The 26,281-nt window shown below is 41.2% G+C and overlaps 1 protein-coding gene across 2 annotated transcripts in view; it reads right to left on the bottom strand.

Annotated features, from left to right (window-relative positions):
- Positions 1-4,506: 4,506 nt before the first annotated feature.
- chchd6a (coiled-coil-helix-coiled-coil-helix domain containing 6a) overlaps positions 4,507-26,281 on the bottom strand; it is a 38,756-nt gene continuing 16,981 nt past the window's right edge. For both annotated transcript variants that reach the window (XM_061768329.1, XM_061768334.1), the window contains exons 6-8: positions 22,263-22,333; positions 14,313-14,448; positions 4,507-5,111 (exon numbers count right to left, since the gene is read on the bottom strand). In XM_061768329.1, coding sequence (XP_061624313.1) covers positions 5,088-5,111; positions 14,313-14,448; positions 22,263-22,333 — 231 coding nt within the window. In that variant the 3' untranslated portion in view covers positions 4,507-5,087. The remainder of the gene's footprint in view (positions 5,112-14,312; positions 14,449-22,262; positions 22,334-26,281) is intronic.

The raw sequence follows: 26,281 nt of genomic DNA, 5'->3' as shown, positions 1-26,281 counted from the left end.
GCGGGTGACGTGGGTCCCCCTTCCCACGATCTCCCCACCTGTGGGAGGGGGCCATAGGGGTCGGGTGCCATGCGAGCTGGGCGGTGGCCTTGACTGTTATTTGTGCCTATGCACCAAACAGCAGTTCAGAGTACCCACCCTTTTTGGAGTCCTTGAAGGGGGTGCTGGAGAGCGCTCCCGTTCTAGTGGGGAACTTCAATGCTCACATGGGCATGGACAGTGAGACCTGGAAGGGGGTCATTGGGGGGAACGATGGGGCCATTTGCGCCACCCTTGTTTTAGCGACCAAGGGCACATTCTAAAATTAACAAATGACATGGCCCGTGTTGTTTGGTTGTTTGGGTAAGAAAGCCCCTCTACTAGTATACTACTACAACGACTACTACTAGCACAACATTATTTTTATATGGAGCTTTGCTAGCGTTGCAAAATTGCAAAGAAAATATTCACGAATAAAATAATAACATTTCTTTTCATAATGCCCAGATGACTGAAGTTGATTCAGCAAGCGTGAATCGCGATTGTTTGCGCCACTTTCTGCTCAGTGTCAAGGTCAGCTAAGTACAGATTTTGTTTTGCTTCTGAATGTGGAGATCCGATTATGTAGCGGCTCAGTACAGGGGAAGATCTTTTCTAGTGAGACACATGACCGCTTCTGGAAAAAAAAATCCTTGACTTTATGCTTTTGAAATAAACATAGTTGTGCTCGCAAGGTCGCCACATTTTGGAGCAAAGGTTTTGAGGGTATTTTACAGGTAGTTTCTGAGGTGGTGGCAGAACTTGTCAGCCCTGTATACCATTATTTAAGGAGAAAGAAAATAAAGGATCAGGGAAGCGCAAAAAGGTTCAAATTTATTTCGGTGCTAAGATGCACGTTTCCTGCACCCTAAACAGTTGACTCCTACCTGTAAAATACCCTCAAAACAAAACCATCCTCCTTTTCTGAATCCAATTCTGCTTCATGATCGACAATACATGGACATGGAAAATGGATGTTGCCCGCCTCCCCCCTTTTGCACACACAGCAGCACAATTTCAGCTTGACAGAACCTTCACAATAAGAGCGTATTGTCCTGAAGAACGAGTAATGACAATAGACGGATAAAGGGAAGCCACGGCATTATCGAGCATTAAGCCACTGAGTACCAGAAGAAGCATTACAGAAAGAAGAAAGAGCAGATGATGAAAGGGGGAGATGAGGAGGGACAGAGGGGAAGAAAAAAAATGACAGCAAGGTACAGAGAAAAGACTCAGTGGTGATAAAATGGAGCACTAATCCGGGCTACGACACAGGGATTAAATTGCTCTCTTGCTGCACAACGGTGGAGGTTAAGCAGGCTGACCATTCCCTAAAACGCCTCTCTTTTTCTCATCCCTTCTAATGGCATTAGAGAAGTGGAAGTCTTTAATCAGGGTTACGGACTGGAGAGAGTGTGTGGCTTCCGCAGAGAGCGCGCACACACAAATATGCAAGCCTGACTGGCTGTGATGCAGTGGAGCGGTTTGGATTTCTCAGAAGACAAAGAGAGGTTGGCCTTGTTGCAGAACGTGACTTTTTTCCCCACACACACACGACATAACAAATATACATTTTCTTCAGTACGTTGAACTAGTGGAAAGCAAGTCTGCCTCACAGTTGAGTTGGAATCTCGGCTCTGGCCTTCCTGTGTGGAATTTGGGGGAAAAAGAAAAAAAATTCAGTTTACGCCCACGTTCCATGCATGTTTAAGGCTGAATTGTCCGTAGGTGAAAGGTTGCTTGTCTCTACCTTAGCCTATGTGACCTGCAATTGGCTGGCTACCAGTCCATGAGGTACCCCGCCTCTCGCCCAAAGTCATCTTAGCATAAACTCCATATCGACGTGAATGAGGCCAAGCAGGAGGAAAAAAATGTTTTGAAGTGCAGCAACGTTTTACAGGTTTGGTTTGGTTTTCTTTTTTAGGGCAAGGGCTAAAAATTACAGTTGGACACCTAACTTTTCCAGCCCAGGAAACCTTGCTCCATTCTCTTTCCACCATTCTATATTATATTGTAATAAGAGTATTTATAACCAACGTTTCCTCTTCATTATGTCCAAATATTCTCGCAGCCAACCTTACTCTCACGTTATCGACCATTAAGAGACGGCGCGGCTCAGGTGCAAGTGGTCGTCTTTCCACCCGAAAGGTGTTGGGTTTGATGACGTCCTTGAGGCTTAAAGCGCTTCTGAGTGTCGTCAAAGTAGAAAAGCACTGTACAAGTGAGAGCTCATTTACCATTTGCGTTAAGGTTAATGTGTAGATCATTCAGGGAGCAGACCGAAAAGGTTGGGCAAAACTATCCGTCCATTTTCTATTCGAGCTTGTTCTATGCAGCCGATTTTGGGTAAAAGGTAGACCACACCATGGACTTGTTGCAAATCATCTTCATCACTTTACCCGCAGCCCATCGCTTGCTGCTGTTGCCGTAGCAACATCTGCATGCCTGCACTCCTGCCTAGGCCGCGCTGACATCTTTTATTAAGAAATGTCCGTACGTTCGTGGGAAAATGAGCTCGAACTGCAAACCAATCACAATAACCACGGCGAAGAGAGAGAGAGAGAAAGGACATGTAGCCACTTGAGTGAAAATGTCTTACGTGAAGTCAATCAAGTCGAGGAGTGCTCACCTCCGCACAGGTGGCGCGTTCTTAAAGGTGTCAACTGCCTGGAAAGAGAAGCCATGCTCGTGATTTCACCTCGAAAACGTTAGCCAAGAGCTAAAGCGACAGTGATTTTATGCCATCAGTGTCCTACTCGTGGCAGCTGCTGGAGTTTTTTCTCCACCAGTGCCACTAGACTTTGTACAGTCATGGCGGGGAAAAAATGATTAGACCGCCCTTGTTTCTGCAGTTTCTTGTGCATTTGTAATGCCCGGTACAACTAAAGGTACTTTTGTTTGGACAAATATGATGATGAGCTCAAAAGAGTTTAATATGAGACCTTATTTGAGATATCGAGAGATTTTTTTTCCGAGGTTTTCATGACAATCACCAAAATCACTGGGACTGCAATTAAAGTTCGGCATGTTAAATAGGACATAACGTACTATGGAATCAGCTAGCATTTTGGTCGTGTTCATTGTATTCTTCGGTCATTAAAATAAATGTAAACATCATTCAAATCATTAACGAGTCACACCATTCTATTACATATTTTAAATCAATTATTATGATGTACAAATTATGAAGGGCATCTTTACCCTTTAAAAAGCCAAAAGTAAACTTTGTTGCTGTTTTAATTGTATTTTTATTTTATTATTTGAAATGTTTATAAGCTGTTTTTGTGTTCTTTTGTTTTTAAATGCTTTTAAATCGCGTAAAGCATATTGAGTCACCTTGTGTATCAAATGCGCTATATAAATACATTAGCTTTGCTTACTCCGGCTGTTTCCTACATAGAGTGGGCCGACATTTGCGACAAGGTGACGTTTTACAGTACTAGAACATACATTTGAGTACAATTGCAGTGAGCTTTTCTTCTTAAGTGCCTTCAACAGCAATAATCTATTACATTATGTTGTGCTGTTGCGTTAGACACATAGGTTGATAGAAGTTGTAGAAAATTGCACAATTATTGTTAGCTCCATCAAGGACACTTTGACCACTTTCTTTTACTTATTGAGCTGGATTACGAGCAACTAATTTCAATGAATCATTGAGGAGGAAGAACTTCATACAATCTGTGCATTTCCAGGGTTCTTCTTACAGATAGATGATTTATTTTTTTTTTTTTAACATTGGACAAGGAACCGGAGGAGGATTTCTAGCTGTATTGAAGTTCAGTTAGTATGGTAGTAGGAATGATACTTTATTACATTTTATATTGCTACTGCCACAAGCAAATATAAAGGCAGATGGATATGATAGAAGGTGTTCATTTGTATTAGTAGCTAATGTCAAACAGCCCTCTTATTTTAGCACATTTCTGAAAAGAATGACCAATCTCAAGAAGACGTAAACTCACAGTCATGGCAGTGGAGACTCCAGTGTGTTCCAACACTTTCGATCTTATTCTGGGTCCCAATAGTGGTTACTCTATACACTTGTACACTCGACAGTTACGAATGTTACAATTACCTGTCGAGTTAATATAAGCTTTCGAACAGTGCTTCAGTACATAATTATCAAAAGTTGACCGTTGTTCTGAAAAGGATTGTGTTCACCCGGAGAGTTTCAAATGTACGACACTCACATTCAATTGGACACTATGGATCAACCTTGGCAGTGCATGCGCTCGTCTTTATCCCGAAAAACTCTTTACGATAAGAAATCGATACAATACACATTATAGTGGAGCTACCAATAGCAGAAGCTTTTTTTTTTTTTTTTTTTTTTTTTTAAATGGCAATCATTTCAAACTAGCCCGAAAAAACAGTCGACAATGCCAGCATGTGACATTGAATCGGCGATTCACTTCAATCTCATTGTACAACTACGGCTTTCTAGCGTGGATTCTGTTAAGCAACTGAATACAGACAATGCCGGAATAAACCTGGAAGAGTTTAATCAAATCAAACAACGGTATACAATGCAGGCCTGGTGTACTAAAGTCACGGCCATGACGAACCAAACATCCTACGGGAAACAAAAAAACACAAATCTTGAAAGTGACCCGTGTGAATAATAATGTTGAGTACAATCCCCAATCATTCATCTTTTTCAAATGTATTTATTTATTTTAAATCGCTACACAAGCAGCAGAAATCTGGACGCAAACTGAAGTTGGCATTCATGTGCGCATGAAAGAGTCATGAATGCAACTTAACCCTTTCAATAGGGCGAACAGCTTCTAACGATCTCCTAAAAGATTGCTTTGAAGGTCTATTGAGTCCGACCGCAAACCCACTATTGACTCTTTTTTCGTTCTGTGTAAAATGGAGCAGTGCACAATTATAGCCGGATTTCAATGGATGGTACTGTAGATAAATAGTATAAAAGAACAATAAACAACAAGCCATGCTAACAGCAACTTAAATCTCCCATACTTCAACACAAGCTTGTGACAGAAGATGACGCTCTTAGAGGAAGACGAAAAGCCTTTTGTCAGAAAAGCTTCCATTCGCCTTCTTCATCCATGGTTGACCAGGTAGTTCTAAAAGAAAACGAGGAAAAGTCATTGAGAATGAGGTACAAAAAATCTCTTGATCTGCTATGCTGCATATCACTGGGTGGATTCATAATGAATGCAAAAATATAAACTTAGATACACTGTATAAAAATGCCTTTGCATTATAAAGGAGAACAGAAATCTCCGATCATTTTGACATATGACACAAACATTAAACTGCATTGCGTTTTGATTGGGCTCACTTCCACTGAGTCTGTTTTCCAATGCTGTGCTGAAGCAAATGAAAGCTGAAAAAAGCCATACAATTAGCAACTTTCTTCTAATTCTTTTTTACGCTTAGCAACCTTTTGTGTGTGGCCGTAATACTTTATGGGAGCCCGTCAAAAACGAGATGAGACATCTCAAGGGGTTTATCCTAATAAAAAAAAACATTGTATGAGGTAGCGGTTATAATACAGTATATAACTGGCGGGTAGAACAATCACATTGACTGCACTGCACGTCGTGCTTGAGTCCACCTCTTCCGTCCGAGCACTCCCAATGAAGTTTGCTGTGCTTGAAAAGGGCACGGAGCATTCACACTATGACTCAACGGCGCAAGTTGCATGCTGTAAGTGGATAACCCGCGAAGAAAGAAATCCCATTTGGCTTACACATGACCTCGAAACATTGTTTAACTATTACAAAACACATTTTGCGGACAGGTACTAGACAACTTTAAGGTTGCCAATCAAGAAGAAACCTTCAGTTTTATAGGATTTTACAGTTGCAACTTGCATGACCAATTCCAAAAACTTTATTTAAAAAAAAAATAATAATAATAAAATAAAATATCTGTTCGATAAGAGGGCGAGACGATAATTTCACGAGACAAAACACTGGAAAAATCAATCTGAAAAATGGTAAATATGGAGACAGACGAACTATTGGAAAGCACCACAGAACCAATTTTCAAGTTTCTGATAAAAGTCTTCAAAACAGCTATGAAAGGCAAGAATATTGCAATGGTATTTGTTTATTTATCGACCGGAGACTAGAGAAGAAAAAGAAATTGATCTCTTTGGGAATACAGATTTGAACCAGGGTGTGATGACAAAAGAGGCATAAAAAAAATGAGAGGGAGATGAAATGAGTGGCAAAGGGACTTGTAAAGAGATGGCGGGTAGAAAATGGACCGGCTTTGATAACGCAGAGGTCTGGATGCAACAAAAAATGTTGAAAACCCCCCGCTGTCAACCCTCTCTTATCCCAGCTGGGGGGCTTCGAGTGCGTGAACGTGGACGTGGCAAACCGCAGACGGAACGAGCGATGAGGATTTCTATGGACTACAATGCAAGCGTATGTTGAATTGTTATCAGGGCGCCCCGTTGGACAATGTCGAAGGAGGTCAATCGCAGACTGCTGGAAAGGTCAAGGTTCACTCTGTGAGGTGTACAAAAATGTCTCCCTATGGAGGTAATTTTGAGTACCCTCCCCTCCATGTCTCCACAGCCCTGAACTCTTTTTTTTCTCGGTTGGAAGCCACGATGTGTCTCGATGAAAGAGGCTCAAGATTTGGTCGTTTGATAGCACGCGGCAGAGCAACAAAAGGCCGAACAGAAAAGAGGAAGGAAAGTGGAGGGATAATGGTGGATGGGGACAGAAAGATTGTTGGCTGATAAAGAGAATGGAAAATGAAAAAGAGTAAAGGCTCTGCACGTATCACAACAGAGGGATAAAATGATGAAGGTAGGCATATTTTATTTACGAGTCAAAGAAGGGTACACGTTGTGGCACATGTCAGAACATATTTGCAATATGTTGTCTACGTAAAGAAGTCTTCCGATGTCCTAATAGTCATTTTCCAGCGTCAACAGGGTCTTCGGGTAACTTGCAGTTTTCAAAATTTCTATAAAATTTGGCTTGCTAAATTTGCAGTGTTCCCTGCAGTATTGTGGTTCATCCTTTGCATCCCCGCTAGATCGTGGAGTTGTATTACTCCTTACAAACATTTATCTTATACATATATATCAATATATGTATTATATAAATATAAAGGAAGCCCCTCCCACTACAGCCAGCACCAGGTACCCGACCCCGAGACCAGGCAGGGACAAAAACCCCACAGCAGGTCCCACGGTCCGCGAGAAAAGGACCGGAGAGAAGCGGAGGAAGCAGGCCCGAGGAGCGACAGGGGGGCACCACCGCCCTCCACCAGCAGCTGGAATGGGGGACCAAGAAAATACATTATAAATACTACTGTGAAATGTCACCTTCTCTTAATAAGGTTCTGCGAACAGAAAATCCTGACAAAACCTAAGCTCATATCTTTTCCAAATGCTTTCCTTCAGCCACTTGTGCGCAACTTTCTTTCTTCTTCCTGAGTTCAATGAGGCGTAGCAGCAGGCAGCACGTCGTGCACCATCATGAATCTTCTTTTCCTATGGGCTTGTCCCTTTAGGGGTCGCCACGGCGCATCGTCCTTTTCCATGTAAGCCTATCTCCTGCATCCTCCTCTCCAACACCAACTGCCATCATGTCTTCCCTCACGACATCCATCAACCTTCTCCTTGGTCTTCCTCTATCTCTCTTGCCTGGCAGCTCCATCCTCATCATCCTTCTACCAATATACTCACTATTTCTCATCTGGACGTGTCCGAACCATCGAAGTCTGCTCTCTCTAACTTTTTCTCCAAATCATCGAACCTTGCCTCTCCCTCTGATGAGCTCATTTCTAATTTTATCCAACCTGGTCACTCCGAGAGCGAACCTCAACATTTTCATTTCCGCCACCTCCAGCTCTGCTTCCTGTCGTCTCTTCAGTGCCACTGTCTCTAATCCGTCCATCATGGCTGGCCTCACCACTGTTTTATAAACTTTGCCCTTCATCCTAGCAGAGACTCTTCTGTCACATAACACACCTGACACCTTCCTCCACCCGTTCCAACCTGTTTGGAGCGGTTTCTTCACTTCCTGAGCACACTCACCATTGCTCTGGACTGTTGACCCCAAGTATTTAAAGTCCTCCAGCCTTGCTATCTCTTCTCCCTGTAGCCTCACTCTTCCCCCACCACCCATCTCATTCATGCACCTATATTCTGTCTTACTTCGGCTAATCTTCATTCCTCTGCTTTCCAGTGCATGCCTCCATCTTTCTAACTGTTCCTCCACCTGCTCCCCGCTTCCACTGCAGATCACAATGTCATCTGCAAACATCATGGTCCACGGGGATTCCAGTCTAACCTCATCTGTCAGCCTGTCCATCACCACCGCAAACAGGAAGGGGCTTAGGGCTGATCCCTGATGCAGTCCCAGCTCCACATTCAATTCCTCTGCCACACCTACAGCACACCTCCCCACTGTTCTGCTGCCCTCGTACATGTCCTGTATTATTCTAACATACTTCTCTGCCACTCCAGACTTCCGCAAGCAGTACCACAGTTCCTCTCTGAGTAACGAAGCTTATTTCCATGGCGGCATCAAACTATGACATATCGAGCGAGTGACGTGACATAAAGCAGAGCCAGTTTAACTTTCACATACGCCTTCCATGTTTGATCACGTTTTGCTAGCACAGCACCATTTATCTGCAGATTTTGGCAAATGTGATGTCAACATTCAATTTTCTTGTTCTGCCTGGCGCTTTATGCCCCCAACTGTCAACCATTCGACTTTCTATCATTTTCTCTCATGTGCACTACTTCCTCCCTGTTGTTTCTTCAATTCTGTGGTGTTTTCTAGCTTACATTTTCCATCATTTTTCTCTATTTAATTGATTCTACTTTTGACATGTCATGAACACATTTATCTCTCTCTCGGTGCAATCATTATGTTTTTTCCGCTAACCAGTTTTCATTGCATTTCACACCTGTTTGTCCCTTATTTCAATCCCATTTTGTATTCTTAATCTTTTCATTTCATGGCCTCATTATTGCGAAGCACAGTAGCCATGCTCACGTGATCCCAGTAACAGCACGATTCTTGCAGCCAAAAAAAAAAAAGACGATAAAAGATGTGTTAAAAAAAAATTAACTACGTATTATTATTATTTAGATTCACGGAGTGGTTGTTTGGTAAAAGTCAGCATGTATTGAAGTAGGACATAAAGAAATATTAAAAAGGATATCAGCAAAAACAGAAGGAGTTTGTTTTGAAAGTGGAACTACCAGCACTTGATTTAAGTATTTTAACTTTTCCGGTATACTCTGGGTTCCACACAGCAAGAAATCAAAATTTTACACATAGTACGTCTCATAAAGAGAAGCCACTTTTAGCGGTATCGCTCGGTATGCTCCCTCAGCATCTTATGTGTTATGTCTCATGTTTTTTTTTTTTAATAGGATTTCATTGCAATTGCAAAGTCAATATTTGCTCAGGCGGCACGGTGGACAACTGGTTAGAACATCTGCCCACAGTTCTGACGACCTGGGTTCAAGTCCGGCCTCGCCTGTGTGGAGTTTGCATGTTCTCACGGTGCCTGCGTGGCTTTTCTCCGGCTCCTCCAGTTTCCTCCCACATTCCAAAAACATGCACGGTAGGTTAATTGAAGAGTCTAAATTGTCCGCAGGTGTGAATGTGAGTGCAAATGGTTGTTCGTTGAAATGTGCCCTGCGATTGGCTGGCGACCAGTTCAGGGTGTACACCGCCTCCGCCTCCGCAGTGAGCTGGGATGGGCTCCAGCACGCCCGCGACCCTCGTGAGGAGAAGCGGTACGGAAAATGAATGAATATTTGCCCAACTGTTAGCCATTGCTGCATACAACAATTATTGACTGAAAAGACCAGAAACATTCAGTAGATCAAACTGTAACAAAAATAAATGATTGTCCTTTTTTGCAATGTGGCAGAGTCAACAGAGAAATGTCTAACAGCATGGTAGCTGACAAATGTGGCCAATCAAGTCCTCCCACAGCATCCGGCACCATAGCATGGCTGTCAGGAAACAAAGTTTAATTGCTGGGACAACTAATCTATGGCATGGAATTCTAGACTAGACTATATATGTGTCATCTAGTTTTGTAATGATAAACCGCAATTTTTACATAATCTTGGTAACTACACAACAAATCAACTTAGCAAGCAGCAAAAAAAGTAATGTAGTAGACAGCAAGCATGAATTCTGATCATTTGGCAATTTAAATCTATCTTATTATTTTCGTGTGGACATACAAGATGTTGTATTTGTACGGTTACAGTTTTGTATTTAAATGACAATCACATATTTGTACTTCGGGTAGGTATTTTCTTGTCTTTGTTTAAATTACTGTATTTTAAAATACCAACTTTTTTGTAAATCTCGTCTGTGCATCTGTAACATTGAGGAGTCTGTCTGTTCTTTCTTCCCTCCATCTTCAGTGTGAGCCAAGCAACTGACACTGATCTGCATCTGATCTGATGAGTTTGGCCCTAAATGACTCCAGAACAGCAACAGACTCTGCAGATGAAAGCGTGGTCCATTCGTTTGCATGTAGGGATGCAGATAACTGCTCGGAGAATCCCGCTGAGTGACGACGGGATGGTGCGTTTGAGTTATACATCACCAATGAATGTCAAACTCAGCCTCCCTGAGGATAATGACTAGAAGAGATTGTCTGTGTCATCCATCTCTACAGGGTCTGTGTGATTTAGTGTACAGTACATACACAAGCATCATTTTGTACAGGTTGTAGTGTCACTGAAGAAAGACCACCGCGATGTGCAGACTTGTCTCCTACCCTGCTGTGAAGCTGATCAAAAAAAAAAAAAACTATGCTTGTGTGGGAGTTTCAAACACAGTGCCTTGAAAAAGTATTCATACCCCTTAAACTTTTTCACATTTTGTGAACTTACAATCACAAACTTGAATGTATTTTGTTCGCATTTTATGTGATAGACCAACACAAATTAGTACATAATTATGAAGTGGAACGTAAAAGACATACGGTTTTCAAAATTTTAAGCGAATATGAATCTGAAAAGTGTGGTGTGCATTTGTATACAGCCCCTTGCACTCTGATACCCCCAAATACAATCATCTGCCTTCAGAAGCAAATAGAGTCCACCTGTGGGAAATGTATTCTCAGTATAAATACACGTGTTTTGTGACGGCCTCAGTGGTTTGTCAGAGAACAAGTGAACAGCAGCATCATGAACACCAAGGAACTCACCAGACAGGTGAGGGATAAAGTTGTGCAGAAGTTTATAGCAGGGTTGGGTTCTGAAAAATAGGTCAAGCTGTGAACATATTAAGGAACGCCATTCAATCCATCATCCAGAAATGGAAAAGGTACGGCACAACTGCAAACCTACCAAGACACGGCCTTGCAACGAAACTGACAGAGCAAGGGAGGAGTGCACTAGTTGTGCCTGGATCAGACTATAAGACAAATTTGGTCTTTCCCGATTGCATTCGGTCACACTACTGCCATCGAATCTTGCCGTTTCTCGGGCACACAAGTTGGCAACACTACACGACATTTATTCCGATAGCACCGTATCCCGTCTTTTACGATCACTGGGCTTTAACTTGTCAAATCATGTTGGAGAAGTGGAAGCAGAAAACGTGTCACCGGTTAATGTGACCGGATACACTCGTTACTATGGCGACGACAACATCAATGCGCCGCCTCAATTTATTATTTCAGTGTCTGTGCATGTGAGTGAGTGTGGGGGGGACAAAATGAGGAAAAACGCGCGGTGTTCGTCACTGGTGTTCGAAAGAGAACGTCCATTCAAGGATTGCTAGAGGTATGTTCACATACTTTTAATACGATAGCAGGCAACAAAACGATATGTAGCCTAGCAAGCTAGTGCTAGCACATACGGTTGTACGTAAACATGCCAACGTTCCGTCGAATCATGCTTTAAAGCTTTGGTAAACATTGGTTTGTGCGTGTGAATAAATGTTGACAACGGCAAGCATGGGAGATGATGCGCTGGTCACATTACGCAATCCTATTGGTCGAGATCAAGGTGCGCTGTCGGAGAGTTGTCGCTGATATGTCACACTACATGGAAGATACCCCCCCCCCCCCCCCCCAAAAAAAAAAAAACAAACACAAAAATCAAACTTGCTAGACTTTTCATTTTGCCGTCATAGGGCCAAATCGTTGGTCGTGGATTATGTCACACTTCAAGATGTTTTGTCGTGTCCGACAAAATGTCGGGCTCGATCTTGGAAATCGCCCGCGATAGCAAATCGGGCCAATATCGGGGCTAAAATCCTGTAGTCTGATCTAGGCATTAGAGAAGCCGCCAAGAGGCCAACGGTCACTGTGGAGGAGCTGCAGAAATCCACAGCTCAGGTAGCAGAATCTGTCTCCACAAATGGTATCTTTACCGAAGAGTGGCAAGAAGAAAGCCATTGTGGAAAGAAAGGCATAAGAAGTCCCGTTTGCAGTTTGCCAAAAACCATGTAGGGGACACTGCAAACATGTGGAAGAAGGTGCTTTGGTCAGTTGAGACCAATGTTGAATTTTTTGGGCCGAAATGCAAACCCTAAACAGCCCATCCCCCACTGTGAAACATGGTGGTGGTGCTGTGGGGATGCTTTTCTTCAACAGAGTTGGATGGAGCTAAATACAATCCAGGGCAATCCTGGAAGAACCTGTTGGAGGCTGCAAAAGACTTGAGACCAGGAAGGAGGTTCATCTTCCAGCAATAAAATGACCCTGTACATAAAGCCAACGCTTCAATGGAATGGTGTGGATCAAAGGATATTAATGTGATAGAATAAATCCCATTGCGCATCCGGGGCAAGACTTGAAAATTGCTGTTCACAGATGCTGCGCATCCAATGTGGCTGAGCTTGAGCTCTTTTCCAAAGAATAGGCACATATTTCAGTGTCTAGATGTGCTCAGCTGCTTGAGGCAAACCCCAAAAGACTTGCAGCTGTAATTGCAGCGAAAGGTTGTGCTACAAAGAATGACGCAGATGGCACAATTCCTGCAGGTGATCAGGTGGCCAAATACTTTGGGCTATATAGTGTATCGAGGGGACATATTCGTGTCGCTGAGCAAACAGAACGGCTTCGCTATGTTTGGACACATTCAAATTCCAATACCTCAACTATATACAGTACATTTTGAAAAAGCAATTGTTCAATATTCGGTCTTATCTCTTTTTCTTTACATATTCACTCTTTTTATGAACTTCAAGCACAGGCAGTGACGCGTGTATCTAGCTGCTCCTTTGAATAATACAACACTGGCTCCAAATGAGCAATGTGAAAAGCTAAAAAGAAGCATACAAAGGGTATATTTAACTTTGAGCACTTAAAGTCAAACTTATAACTGAATATAATACAAAAACATTTGGCTTTAGTACATACAGCATACACTACTCACAAAAGTTAGTAATAGTCAGCTTTTGAGTGAAATTTCAGGATGGCCCTAAAGTGCACTAGAACCTTTACAGGTGAGCTTAATTTGACCTTCTTGAACTTTTGAATGTTCAACTTCACACAACTTACTCTTCGCTAACAATGGGCTTAATGTCAAAATTCACAACAGGTGTTTGATCCATGACTCGACAGATACATTTAGTGCTTTAATTCAAATTGGTATTTAAAAGTCCTCTTCATCACGCTGTTCACATTTTGTCCTCAGGACCAAAACAACACCAAACAATTCATCAACCGTACCTCACCATTGCAAGGCTTCACACATGATGTTCTCAGAGGGAGCTTAAAGTTTCGCAGTGTGTAATCAGCAGGTTGCAAAAGAGAGACTGGAAGCGTCACAGAAAGGTATATGTACGGTATGTAGAATTGCAATTATATACTAATGCTACAACATTAATGTCAATTAATGCTTATTTTTGGATCTCACCTCTATCTTCATTTACAGTCCAATTATTTTGAGTGTGTATCTACAAAAAGAACTACAGAAAAATATAAATTCAGGAAACTGGAAAACATGGATTGTTTTTACTTTAGACATTTGGCACCAAGTCTGCACACTTATTTTCAGTGTCCAACCTAAATTGAAAGTCTCCAAAATTTCAAAGTTTTTTTATTCTTGAATTTCCATAGTTAATTTGGAATTTAAAAAAAAATATATATATATATATATTTATCTATATATTTATATTGAAATAATGAGGCACATTTATCTTTGGAAGAGAGTTAATAACATAAATGAAGAAATGTATATACGTACGAACACAATGATCTAATATTTGGAATGTCCGTGGAGATTTGACCGAATATTTAATCAGATAATTGAGGATTTTCATCCTAAACGCAACATTTTACGACGTGCTGCTTACCCTCTTTGCTGCATTGATGCATTGCATGTATTCTTTGGCCAGGTCTGAACATCGTAAAGTTTGCTGTCCGTTCATCTTGTAGCATGATAATATCTGAGCCTGCAGGTCAGGACATACGGCGTCGGTACTCCGAGACCTGCGACAAACATAAGACAAACATTGTTATAATTCTAAATAATCAGGAGTATTGCTTTGAAATCATTCCCTGGCATGTACAAATCCATTCCTCATACATACCACACACCTTTATATTGTATATTCATGTATTCACCTTTAATTTGAGCATTTTCCCATAGTTTCCATTATAGGATCCTAAAACAACTGACCTGAATTGTCACCCTTTAAGGTACCACCATTTCAAGCCAGATCAGGGTTGGCAGACCCAAACTGTATTTTGGCAAGCTAATCGTTGCCTTTTAATAGAAATTTGCCGATAAAATTAGTGTGTATGGTATTACATCTGTATTTATATTTTATTTTAATATTTAATATTTTAATGGTTATTTTTCGTTATGTGTTACACACCTTTTTAGAGTACAATAGGTCTAAGCCCCCGTCTTCACGGGACATGAATTTCAACGTTTCATTTCACTCGCATTGATTACATTTTGTGATTCTTTTGTGTCATATGTTATGGACAAAAAGAAAAGAAAAAAAAAAATCATTTGCGCTGAAGCAAAGTACTTTATAAATTGAGGTTGAACCAAGATGAAAAGAAAATGTCGTTTACGCCCACGGCAACCCATTTTAGCAACTGATGGTGTGGATGGTATGTGCTTCACTGCAAATCATGCAATTAGTGCTAAATCACATTTAATTGAGAGGAAAGGATCATTCTGATCAAATACAGCGGAAAAACTGTGCTTTGAGAGATTGAATTAGCCACGCTTAATTAGCTATGTGGGTTCTATAATAATTGGTTTTAGCCCATCTATCTGTGTGATTGTTAACTATGACAGGCTTACTGCCTGGGTGCGTCCTTCTAATGGAGACTGACTGATTGAAGCAGAAAACAAGTTATGCACTGTAGTGTACACACACACACACACACACACAGCGGTCGCACAGCACATGTGCATCCTATACAGTGCATGGTCGGCGAACATACACACACCCGACATGCCCACACGTCCAATTAGTGCAAACATACCGCAGCACTGTGAAGAGTGTTTAACTCCAAATTTAATTGGAAAACAAATTGAAGGTTCCTTTAGTTTCATATCCAAAGGCTGGCCCAAGCATTATAATGACACCACATCCATGTCCATGCGTGCAATGTACATTATATCCTCAACCACACAACAGTTAAGTTCATCAATTCACCAGCAGTGATGCCATTTTGAGCAACGTGTATCCATGACAGTAATCAGATTACAGTTACGTCATCAAACCAGTAATAGTTACTATTGAGTCAATAAGTGTGTGGCTGTGTGTGTGTGCGTGTGTGTGTGTTGCTGCGGGATGGAATCAGGAAAAGCGAGCAACAACTCTATAATGCAAATAAAATGAGTATTGTTGGCCACAATCAGGGTTTTAAAACAACATTAAGTTTCCCTCGAGCAAAACATCTAACTGCCACGCTCTTACGTTTACGTACATGCACGCACGCCCAGCCACACACACACACACACAGTTGCCTTCATGTACCCCCACAGAATCGGAAACCACAGAACTCGAACAATACTCTATGCAGGGTTGCCACAATCTGTCGACCTATCAGTAAGAGTCTTTCGAGAAGTGTACTTGAAAATGGTGTGCTTGTTTACAGGTTTTTGCCATGTCAAGTCTGCACTAAGTAGCTCATTGAAGGTGGCTTCAACTACACTAATATTTAAATTATTGGTTCATGCTCATGACATCATTCTGTACCCTGTGCAGCATATATTCCCAAGTCATGGGTCCGTACGGTTAAGATAATGCTCTTTTGGCATTGTGGGTAAGTGACATTCCTGCCGCTTGGCAGCTGCGGAAAGTAACTAGTACTCTAACCTAGCTACTTTTGAAATCAAGTAATCTGTACAGTAACTAAGTTACTTTTAGGCTCAAATAATCAGTAAACTAAGTTACCTTTTCAAGGTAACTGTGGCAACATTGTTTGCTAGTGATATTGCTTAGAGACGAAAATGAAGACAGACCAGAAGGAAGCGAGATAAAAGATAAAAGATGAGGCGTCCGTCTGTAGTCCCCCCCCCCTCCCCCCCACACACTTTTTTAAAAGATGATGGCCTATCTTTGTTTTGTTTAATCTTGTGAGGTTTTTTTTTTTTTTTTTTTGTTCGCACTGTTTTCTTACTTTCCTCTCACTTTTCACACATCACATTAGCAACAAAAAGGAAGACACCAAAGCACCATCTTTATCTCTTGCAAGGGACGAACGAAGCTGCCAAAGATAAGTAGCTGTCCTTTAATTTGAAATAAATGGCCTTCATCAGTGAAGCCAAAGCCTCCTGATAGGAGAGCGAGCTTATTAATAATGGCGTCTGAAGATAAAATGGCTCCAGCAACAGAGATGGTAAAGCTGTGTCTACAAGCTACAGCAACCTGAAGGCTGTCCAAGGGCTCCATTTCACACACGGCATGAAGCAGATTGTCCCTGATCATTTCCTTCTGGCATCGGTGGGCTTTTCAAGCTGATGTTATTTGAACTTGTAAATGTACTGAAGAGTGTGTTGATCATTAATATATATATATATATATATATATATATAATATGCAGTTTGTGCTATCAACAAGTCCCATCAATGACGCTGTATTTTATTTCAATCGTCAAATCACCTACATTTGGTGGGTCCATAGTCATCAAACGCTCACTCTGAAATCATTCCCCCTGGTTTTATTTTGGTATCTTCATCACCAAATGTTTCAACAATATGTGGTTGTAAAACGATAGCACTAATGTTCTAGGTTGGCTTTCACCTTAGATCACATTAGATCGAAATGTTGCACAAATCTGGAGACAACTTTAACGCCGCTGTGGTGACATCATCTGATTGACGTTTTGCTTGCAATTTGGGCTTAACTTTTGAGAATCAGGATTTCACAGCAACATGACGAGAAGCAAATAAAACAGATAAGAGATGTACTGTATTAATATGTTACAGTATTGCATTGTATGGCATATTAATCCTCTATGTGGGGAACGTCACGTGACTAATTAAGCAATGATATACTATCCATTCATTTAATATACAGCTCACCCTGTTTAGGGTTATGGGGAGGTGGAGCCTATCCCAGCTGACTTCAGGCAAAAGCCAGATTTCACCCTAGATTTCACCCACCAATCACAGCCCACATTCTCCATTTTCACTTCTATTCACAATGTCACTCAGTGGGAAACGACACCGCCTGCACAGAAGTCATGCAGCGTAACGTCAGTCTACCATCAATGACTCCAACGCGAAACAAATTTGAATTAAATAGATACAAGCACTAATCACATGTACCATACACTTTGGAAGATTTATCATGGAGCCTTGAAAGAAGTGCCTTTTAGTTGGAACGACACGTGAAGCACATTCACTGTCAGCCTGTCAAGCCGTAAATGCGGAAGTTCTTGCTGTATATATTGTATGTTCTCTGTGACTGATCTGCCAAAATATAAACAATAAGATTAGAAACTTAATTAACAGCGCTGCCCCGTTACTTTTAATCTCTGGCGGTAATGGTGGAGGCGGACAGAACACAGAGTTCCTCAGACTTGTGGACCGCATAGAAGTGCTTAGGTGAGACAAAAAGAAATGAAAATGACAAATGAAGAGAGTTGCAAATTAAAAAATGGTGAAAGACATCACAGCTACACAAAGGTTGTTTTGAACAGTTATGTGACTGTTTAATAAAATACACTTATCAGCTCCAAACCGCATTTCTCACTGCATTTAACTTGATTACTTTTGACTATAAACATTATTTGTTATATGCTTTTTGTTCAAGCCACTCAATGACTAATGCGCCAACCTCGCCAAACCTCAAGATAAGACGCTAAAATACTGGCTAGAAAAGAAGCCAACATAATTTTCAAGACGTTTTCATACCGCGCTTGGCAACGCACAAGCCGGCGTCGACTTTCCCATTCATTGTACATGTGCTGAGCGGGTGTGACCACGGAACGCCTTGTCGCGGCGCTGCAAGTGTGGAGGGCGGCTGATGTGACGCGCACTCTATAGGAAAACGATTCTATTCTGGAGCGGCGGCGCGGTGATGTCAGAAAGCTCCTCCGATACGAGAGGGGATTGCGGAGTTCTCAGCGCTAAGGGGAAAATGGGGAAAGTCCTAAGAAATGCTATGGCCCACTAGCCCAAGCTTTGGGATAATAGAAAAGTTATACACCCAAATGTCTCTGCAGTAGGCTTTCAAACTGCTCCTCGCTCAGCCCAAAATATAACTATAGCTCATGTACGAACTTATAAACTCCGATATCCTGCCGTGAAATTATTATGGATGCACACATTCCCTTCTTATAGCCGCTGTGTAACAACCTCCTCAAAATACAAATATATATTGCCAGTTGCGGTCTACTCAGTGGGGAAAGCCTCACGACTTCCGTGTAGGCTGCTATGTATGTCAGCACTTCCAAATTCCCTTTTGCATCTGCTTGTGCTTTAAATTTTGAATCAGAATTGCTTACATTAATGTAATTTTTAAAATAACGTCGTATAATGTAAAAAAAATAAAAGAAAAATATTTTATGTATAACAAACTCTGACCTCAAGTCAAAGTTCATGTGTGCGCGCGGTCACCTCACCGCTTTCCTGATACAGTGCAGCGGTGATGAGGAGTTAGCTTACTTGTGCTTTAGCCCAAAAAAACCTTGGCAGAAAAGCGAAAAAGGACTTTCAATTTTCTTAGTGATCGGGAGGAAGATTTCCTCTTTACGTCTTTCAAAGAAAAATATTTGAGTCTTATTTGCGGGACGACGGTTGCAATAGCAAAACGGCACAATGTGGAGAGACACTTCAAAACTAACAAAAGCTTCAATGCGAACTACAATGCAAGCCAAGACTGTCGCTCACATGATAAGTGCAGTAAATGCATTTAAAACAAAAGATGAAATTTTTTTCGCTGCACTTACAGAGCAAAAGAAAAAAATGGTTCAACCCATCTATGTGAATCAGCCTTTTCCAACATGAACTTTATCAAGAACAAACACAGGACACGCCTGACTGATGCACATTAAACATATTGCACAAAATGTTAAAACATGTTCCGAATGGACTTTATAACTTGTGACAAGAAGATGGATGACGTCTTTGTCCTAAAAATGTTACAAATGATCATTTGCACCTGCAGGACAGCAGACTTTCAAATATTCGAGCACATAAACATAAACCAATGTTTCTTGTTTAAACAGGTTTTTCTTACCATTATTGTGGAAAATAATCACCATTGATATGTGAGCAGTCTCGTCACATAGTGTTACTACTACTGCTATTCGTTTTATTATGATTACTACTAAAAAGTGGTCCGTGCAGTTTTGTTGTTTCGGAGGTTTGCCGCAAACAGGTCATGTAGCCCTTCATACTATCGACGCTCACGAAGTAGCCCTCAGCCTCAAAAAGGTCGGTGACCCCTGGTGTAGACTATATTTGACTTTCATCCCATAAAATGGACAGTTTTGGTGGTTGTAATAATTCAGCAACGGAGACGGCTTATTGGTAACATGCGTCAATGACGTGACGTCATCTTTATTCGATAGGAGCCATAGTCTCATTTTGCTCAAACGTTCCTACCTCCTCCCACCTAGCTCCTCTGTCAATCTCCTCATCTTCTCAATGGAATTTCTAGTGGGAGGCTCTAGCATATAAACAGAGGAGCGAGGACCTAGGAAGTTGCAATTAGAGAAATGAGTTGAGCACACTTTGTTTAACCTTAAAAGCCTCGACTGTAATTATTTAACCATTTACTTCTCTTAGCTTTTCTGATAAAACATACCATACCCTGCTTGCACCTTTCCATTAACGTACATGTTCATACCCCTCACCCAAACAATCTGAGGATTAGTGGTATTACAGCACACTATTCCCTGGAGGTCAGCTCACCTGGTGTTAAGCAGCAGCTCACAATAGAAATGTTCAGCTTGCTTTAAATCTAAATGTACTGTTTTTATTAGTAAAATGCTGATAACAGAGATAAGCCATTCCATTGTATCATGTAAAAGACGTTTTAATGCAGGTCCTACATGACAGGTTGAACATTTACCCATTTGAGTGTTTATCCTCTTTGTGCTTAAGAGTGAAGCGCATCTTGTTAGTTTGAGAGTGTACGTTCACTGGAAGACAGTAGCTTATTGGTAGTAGTGAGGCCTACGGGTTATTACATTTCTGTAAGTCAAGTCATTTCTAAGATCTGAGGATGTTATGTTAATAGGGCTATAATGATACACCAAGGTCACGACTCGATACGTATCACGATTTCTTGAAGTAGCATTCGTAGCTGATCAACATTTTCCATCAATGAAAAAGGGTACCACGAGGGTGGTGGGGAAGTACCCAAATCACTACTGCAGACCTCACTTGACTCAGTTAAGGTCAGCGTTCATGACTCCACCATAAGAAAGACTGGGCAGAAATGGCCTGCACGGCAGAGTTCCAAGACGAAAACCACTGCTGAGCAAACGGAACATTAAGGCTCGTCTCAATTTCACCAGAAGACATCTTGATGATCCCCGAGAGGTGTGACGAGACAAAAGTTGAACATTTTGGATGGTGTGTGTTCCATTACATCTGGCGTAAAAGTAACACCGCATTTCAGAAAAATAACATCATACCAACAGTAAAATGTGGTGGTGGTGGTGTGATGGTCTGGGGCTGTTTTGCTTCTTCATAACCTGGAAGACTTGCTGTGATAAATGGACCCATGAATTCTGCTGTCTACCAAAAAATCCTGGAGGAGGAAATCCGGCCATCTGTGACCTCAAGCTGCAGCAGGACAATGATCCAAAACACACCAGCAAGTCCACCTCGCAAGAAAAACAAAATGAAGACTTTGAAGGGTCCTGACCTGACTCCTATTGAGATGCTGTGGCATGACTTTAAAGCTCAAAAACCCTCCTATGTGGCTGAATTACAACAATTCTGCAAAGATGAGTAAGCCAAAATTCCTCTACCGTGCTGTAAGAGACTCACTGTAAGTTATCGCAAACGCTTGATTGGACTTGTTGCTGCTACGGGTGGCCCAACCAGTTAGTAGGTTTAGGGGGCAAGAAAGGGCCGTGTAGGTTTTGATTTTTTTTTCTCCTTCAATAATAAAAAAACATTTTAAAACTGCATTTTGTGTTTACTTGTTTTGTCTTTGACCGATATTTAAGTTAAGAAATCAGTAGGGGGTAAACGCTTTTTCACCCCACTGTATATATATATATCGCAACAAGTCCAGCGTGTACCCTGACCCTAGTGAGGCCAAGTGGTATAGAAGATGGAAGGATGGATGATGATATTAAGCAAATCAAAAGGTTAGCAGTTCCACTTTGACCAGCACAATCTACATCATCAGGATGAAGTTTTTTCTTTCAATTGGTCACCTTTGTTTTTATCAGTTCTTTGGTAGTCACAGTGATTTGTTACTCGGAAGCAATATTGGTGTTTTGACACAAACTTGAACTGCGAGCACAAGCCTGGTCTCGACTGTGACTGCAAGTAGTTAGAATTAGTGAGCCTTTCCCAGGCTGTGGCTCATTAAAAGGTCCACTGTGAGACAAACTGACCACAGGGAGTGAGCGTATTGTTTTAACTCTGCTTAATTCAAGTTGCCAATTAAAACACTTATCATATTAGTCAGGTTTGCTCTGGAGAATGTGGGCATTTAACCGGTTACAAAATGAGGAAAAGAACAGATCCTTATCTATTACTGCTTATTAGCCTGCTGTGCGTGGTAGATGCGTGTATGTGTGTCAGAGCCCTGAGGGTTTAATATGGAAAGTGAAATTGTGTGCGCGTACACACGCGTGTGTCTTACCTCACGTTTGATTCTGTATTGGATGCAGCTTGGTGGAATTTTTCCTTGCTCTGTTCATACATTTCCAAATTCTACAGAGACAGAAACAAAATTATCATTTTACAAGGTCAGGTTGACTAAATTGTTCGCAAAAGTTGGTTTTTTAAATTTTTAACTGAGACATGGGAACATTCCGCAGCCTCCAAAATTTAACAAAAGACTTACTAGAAAATCTAACCCTGTGCATTACTTGAAATATGTAGCATAGCAGCAGCTTCAAAATCACTCTAATGGTACACTGGTTGGTAATATGGGAAAACAGCATCCTGCTGTTGCCGTGTTGATCCTAAATCACCTGCTGTAGCGATCTGTAATATTGATGGACCAGCCAAGATACCTTTTACTGTACGTTGTGTTAGCACTAGAGTCTGTGCTAGCATTAGTATTCAGAGTTTGTGAGGAGTGCTGATGCAAACTTTGCAGCACAATAGAATAATCGTATGTTTTTGGCATCTTAAGTCTTCCCTGTCGCTTGTATTCTTGAAAATCCAATTCCAAACACGAAATCAGTCATTAGTCTCTTACACTTTAATCAAGGTAAGATAAATGCATGAGACAAATGATTTATTTTTTTTTTTTCAAAAAAAAATTCTCACCAAGTAAAGGAGAATTGGGCAGTGCGCCGGTGGAAAAAAGAAAACTAAAACAGCGCTAATCCACAACAACTGCAGCCTCTCTCTGCTGATCTTCCGAGCTTAAGCCTGCACACATCCAGCATCCTCTCCAAATATTTAATTAACCAATAAACTATACCAGCTGAGAAGGATGGAAGCAAAAAATGAGAGATCTTTTGAATGTATTATATGCGAGAGGTAGAGCACAAAAAACAAAAACAAAATCTAAAATCTCATAGAATCTTTATTTAGAAATGTGTCTGGCATTCCAAACTATGTAATATATGACTAAAACTAGTAATATAATATCAATATAAGCAAAGCTGCAGTAGGCTGAGATCATTTTTGATTCAGTACAGCTGAACTCCGGTCATGAGAACATTTTGCAAAGTCAAACAGACTCAACCACAGCGTTATGTGGGCGCAGTAAAGCAAGCACACTGAGCCCTGCACACAGAAACTGAAATTCACACATTTGTACAGTACGCACACAGCGCACCTGATTATACAATGCATGGGAAAATGCAGACGCGCTCGCTCTCTACGTCTTTCTGTCCTTCATAGCTGCGCCCGCTGAGAGGTCTATCAACAAACATCCGAGGCCTGACAGCAAACACAGCTTGGAGCGCCCATATGCCAGCCTGCCAGTCTTCTAGGGCCTCTGTATACCAAACCTGTCGCTAATGAGACTTTCATAAATAGTGTGCATCTGACACCAAGATCACGTGCCAAAGACTTCCTTCTCATTGGGATTGTGATAGTGCATGCCAACTTTAGAATTAACCAAATACAGTGCAACTTCTAAAGTCAACAGTCCCGGATATCGTACAAATCAGAAATCAACATTTTCATGAGAAATATGCCTCTACAGTTGCAAAAATCCACAAACTAATGCAATGCAGACCACAAGGCCTCCCCATATCGTGTGAGACTTCGACATTGCGCTTTTTCTCCGTTTTTTGGGGGGGGTAATTTGATGATGATAGTCATACAGTACAGAAACAGAAGTTACTTGCAGTGTATCGAGGCCATCGCGACAGAAACAATGCACACACGTCTGTCTTGCTTGTTTTTTGATTTAGAGGCAACCTGCGTATCAAAATGGATTGCGTTTGACCTTGGTGGTTTCAATGTAGGGTAGAAAAAAAACCAAAAACTACTTCACTACTACTTGGACTAAACCAATGTTTGCTTGTATGTTCTTCAGTTCATGGGTCAAAGCATCAACATAACCAGTGTCAGTCCCTGATTGTAATTTGTCCGCAACTGTCTTGTTCAGTCACTGAGCTCGGTGTGCTCATTGGAGTGACTGGGAATTTTAATGGTTGTCTGGTGTGTGCAAATCCTGCATGCAGTCTAGGCTGGACCATACCTTTCTACCTAAATCAGCTGGCATCGAATGCAGCTCCCTTAGCACAGACTAGAATATGGACATCATGAGTTTAATTTTAAGTAACTCACTATTATTCTTTTTTGTATAAGTATTAATGTCTACAAATAAGTAAAAAGGGTTTCGGGTGGTTGAAGGCATAGTGGGAAAGGGATGACATTAAGTACTTCCAACCCTAATAACGGATGGACAGGAGAGCATAAAACTCTTGGGCCACGATCCCTAGCACCAGTCTTGGAAATGATTTCATCTCGTGGGGAGAATCAAATAGTTGGAATTCAAGTACTATACAGTGAATATAAAGTCTACACACCCCTGTTCAAATGCCAGGTCTTTGTGATGTAAAAAGGTCAACGGAGAAAGAAAAATAGCTGAGATCAAGTTGTTGCACAAGTGTGCGCACTTCTAAGGACTTGGGATGTGGCTGTGTTAACAATTAAGCAATCACATTCAAATTCAAATACATGGGAGTAAGCACACACCTGCCACCATTTAAACTATCCCTAATTAACTCAAAATAACATTCAGCTGTTCCAGTAGGCTTTTTCCTGACATTTTTAAAAAGTTACAGCTTACAGCACATGCCATTGTCTGCACAGAGCTTCCAAAGCATCAGAGGGATCTCAATGTTCAAAGGTATCAGTAAAGAGAAGGATACAAAATAATTAAATATACCAGGCAACACAGTGAGAATAGTCATCATTATGTGGAGAAAATATGGCACAACAGGGACATTACCAAGAGCTGGAAATCCCTCCAAAATTGATGAATTTCTGGCAAGTAATTTAGTACATGTGACAAAAAGTCTTTATATTCTGGGCAATGGGGTAGATAGAAGCCTCATCTTAAAAATCATAACATCCAAACCTGGCTAAACTAAAGTGGGAAAGTGTGTTATGGTTCCATAAAACCAACGTTGAACATTTTTTTGCCATCATTTCAATAGGTATGTTTGGCAGAAACACAGCACTGCTCATGACCAAAACAACGTCATACCTACAGTAAAGCATGGTGATGGCATCATCTTGCTTGGGGTTGTTTATCTGAAGCTGGAACTGGGGCTTTAATCGAGGAGGAGGATTATGAACGGTTCCAAATACTTGTCAGTGTTGGCACAAAACCTCCAGATCTTGCATAGCATGGCAGTGTAGCATTTTATTGTCAGTCCTCAATATATGTGGAACATACAAAGGGCTGAAATTACTTTTCCAAGAGGCCACTGTCGCAAAAACAATTTTTAAAAAAAGAAATCATAAAACATAAAGACATCCATTCATATATGCTCTTTGCTGTATGGAGAGGAACTTCCATCTTTCAGCATGAGAATCAGAATGGTTTCACCAGAAGAAGATTGAGGTTTTGGAATGGCCCAGCCAGAGTCCAGAACTGAATCCAATTGAGCATCTGTGAGCTGATCTGACGAGGTCTGTGCGCAGGAGATGCCCTCGCAATCTGACAGATTTGTAACATTTTTGCAAAGAAGAGTGGACAAATATGTGCACACAAAAAGCCAAACGTGTTGCATCAAAGTATGGGTTTGAGGGTGTGCATAATTATCTAACCAGGTTATTATATGTTTTTTTTTTGTTTTTTTATTCCCCCTTCAAATATTTCTGTTTATTTTTCAATTAAGTTCTTCAGGTTATATGGGACATTTATTGTGGAAAAAGGTCTGAACGGATTTATCTAGAGCTCCTTTTTTGCATCACAAAAACCTGGCATTTGAACACAGGCATGTAGACTTCTACTGAATATGTTTTAAAAAGGACTTTTCCATGTGGGACCTGGAGGAATTGCTTGCCCAGGAAAGGCCATACAAAGGTTCTTATTGGTTGGCACCTGGTGAGGCTGAGACTTCAATGAGACTACACCTTTTTTCTGCCCAGCAAATGTCAGACAGTTGAAAGGGAATGAACACAAATAAAATGACTCCCCGCAGAGGCTGACTGTTACTAAAATCTCTGATCTTTCACATT

The sequence above is a fragment of the Phyllopteryx taeniolatus genome, chromosome 1 (genome assembly GCF_024500385.1).
Source record: "Phyllopteryx taeniolatus isolate TA_2022b chromosome 1, UOR_Ptae_1.2, whole genome shotgun sequence".
Lineage (NCBI taxonomy): Eukaryota > Metazoa > Chordata > Actinopteri > Syngnathiformes > Syngnathidae > Phyllopteryx > Phyllopteryx taeniolatus.
Note: the sequence above shows the minus strand (reverse complement) of the source record. Positions and strands in the feature narration are given on the sequence as shown.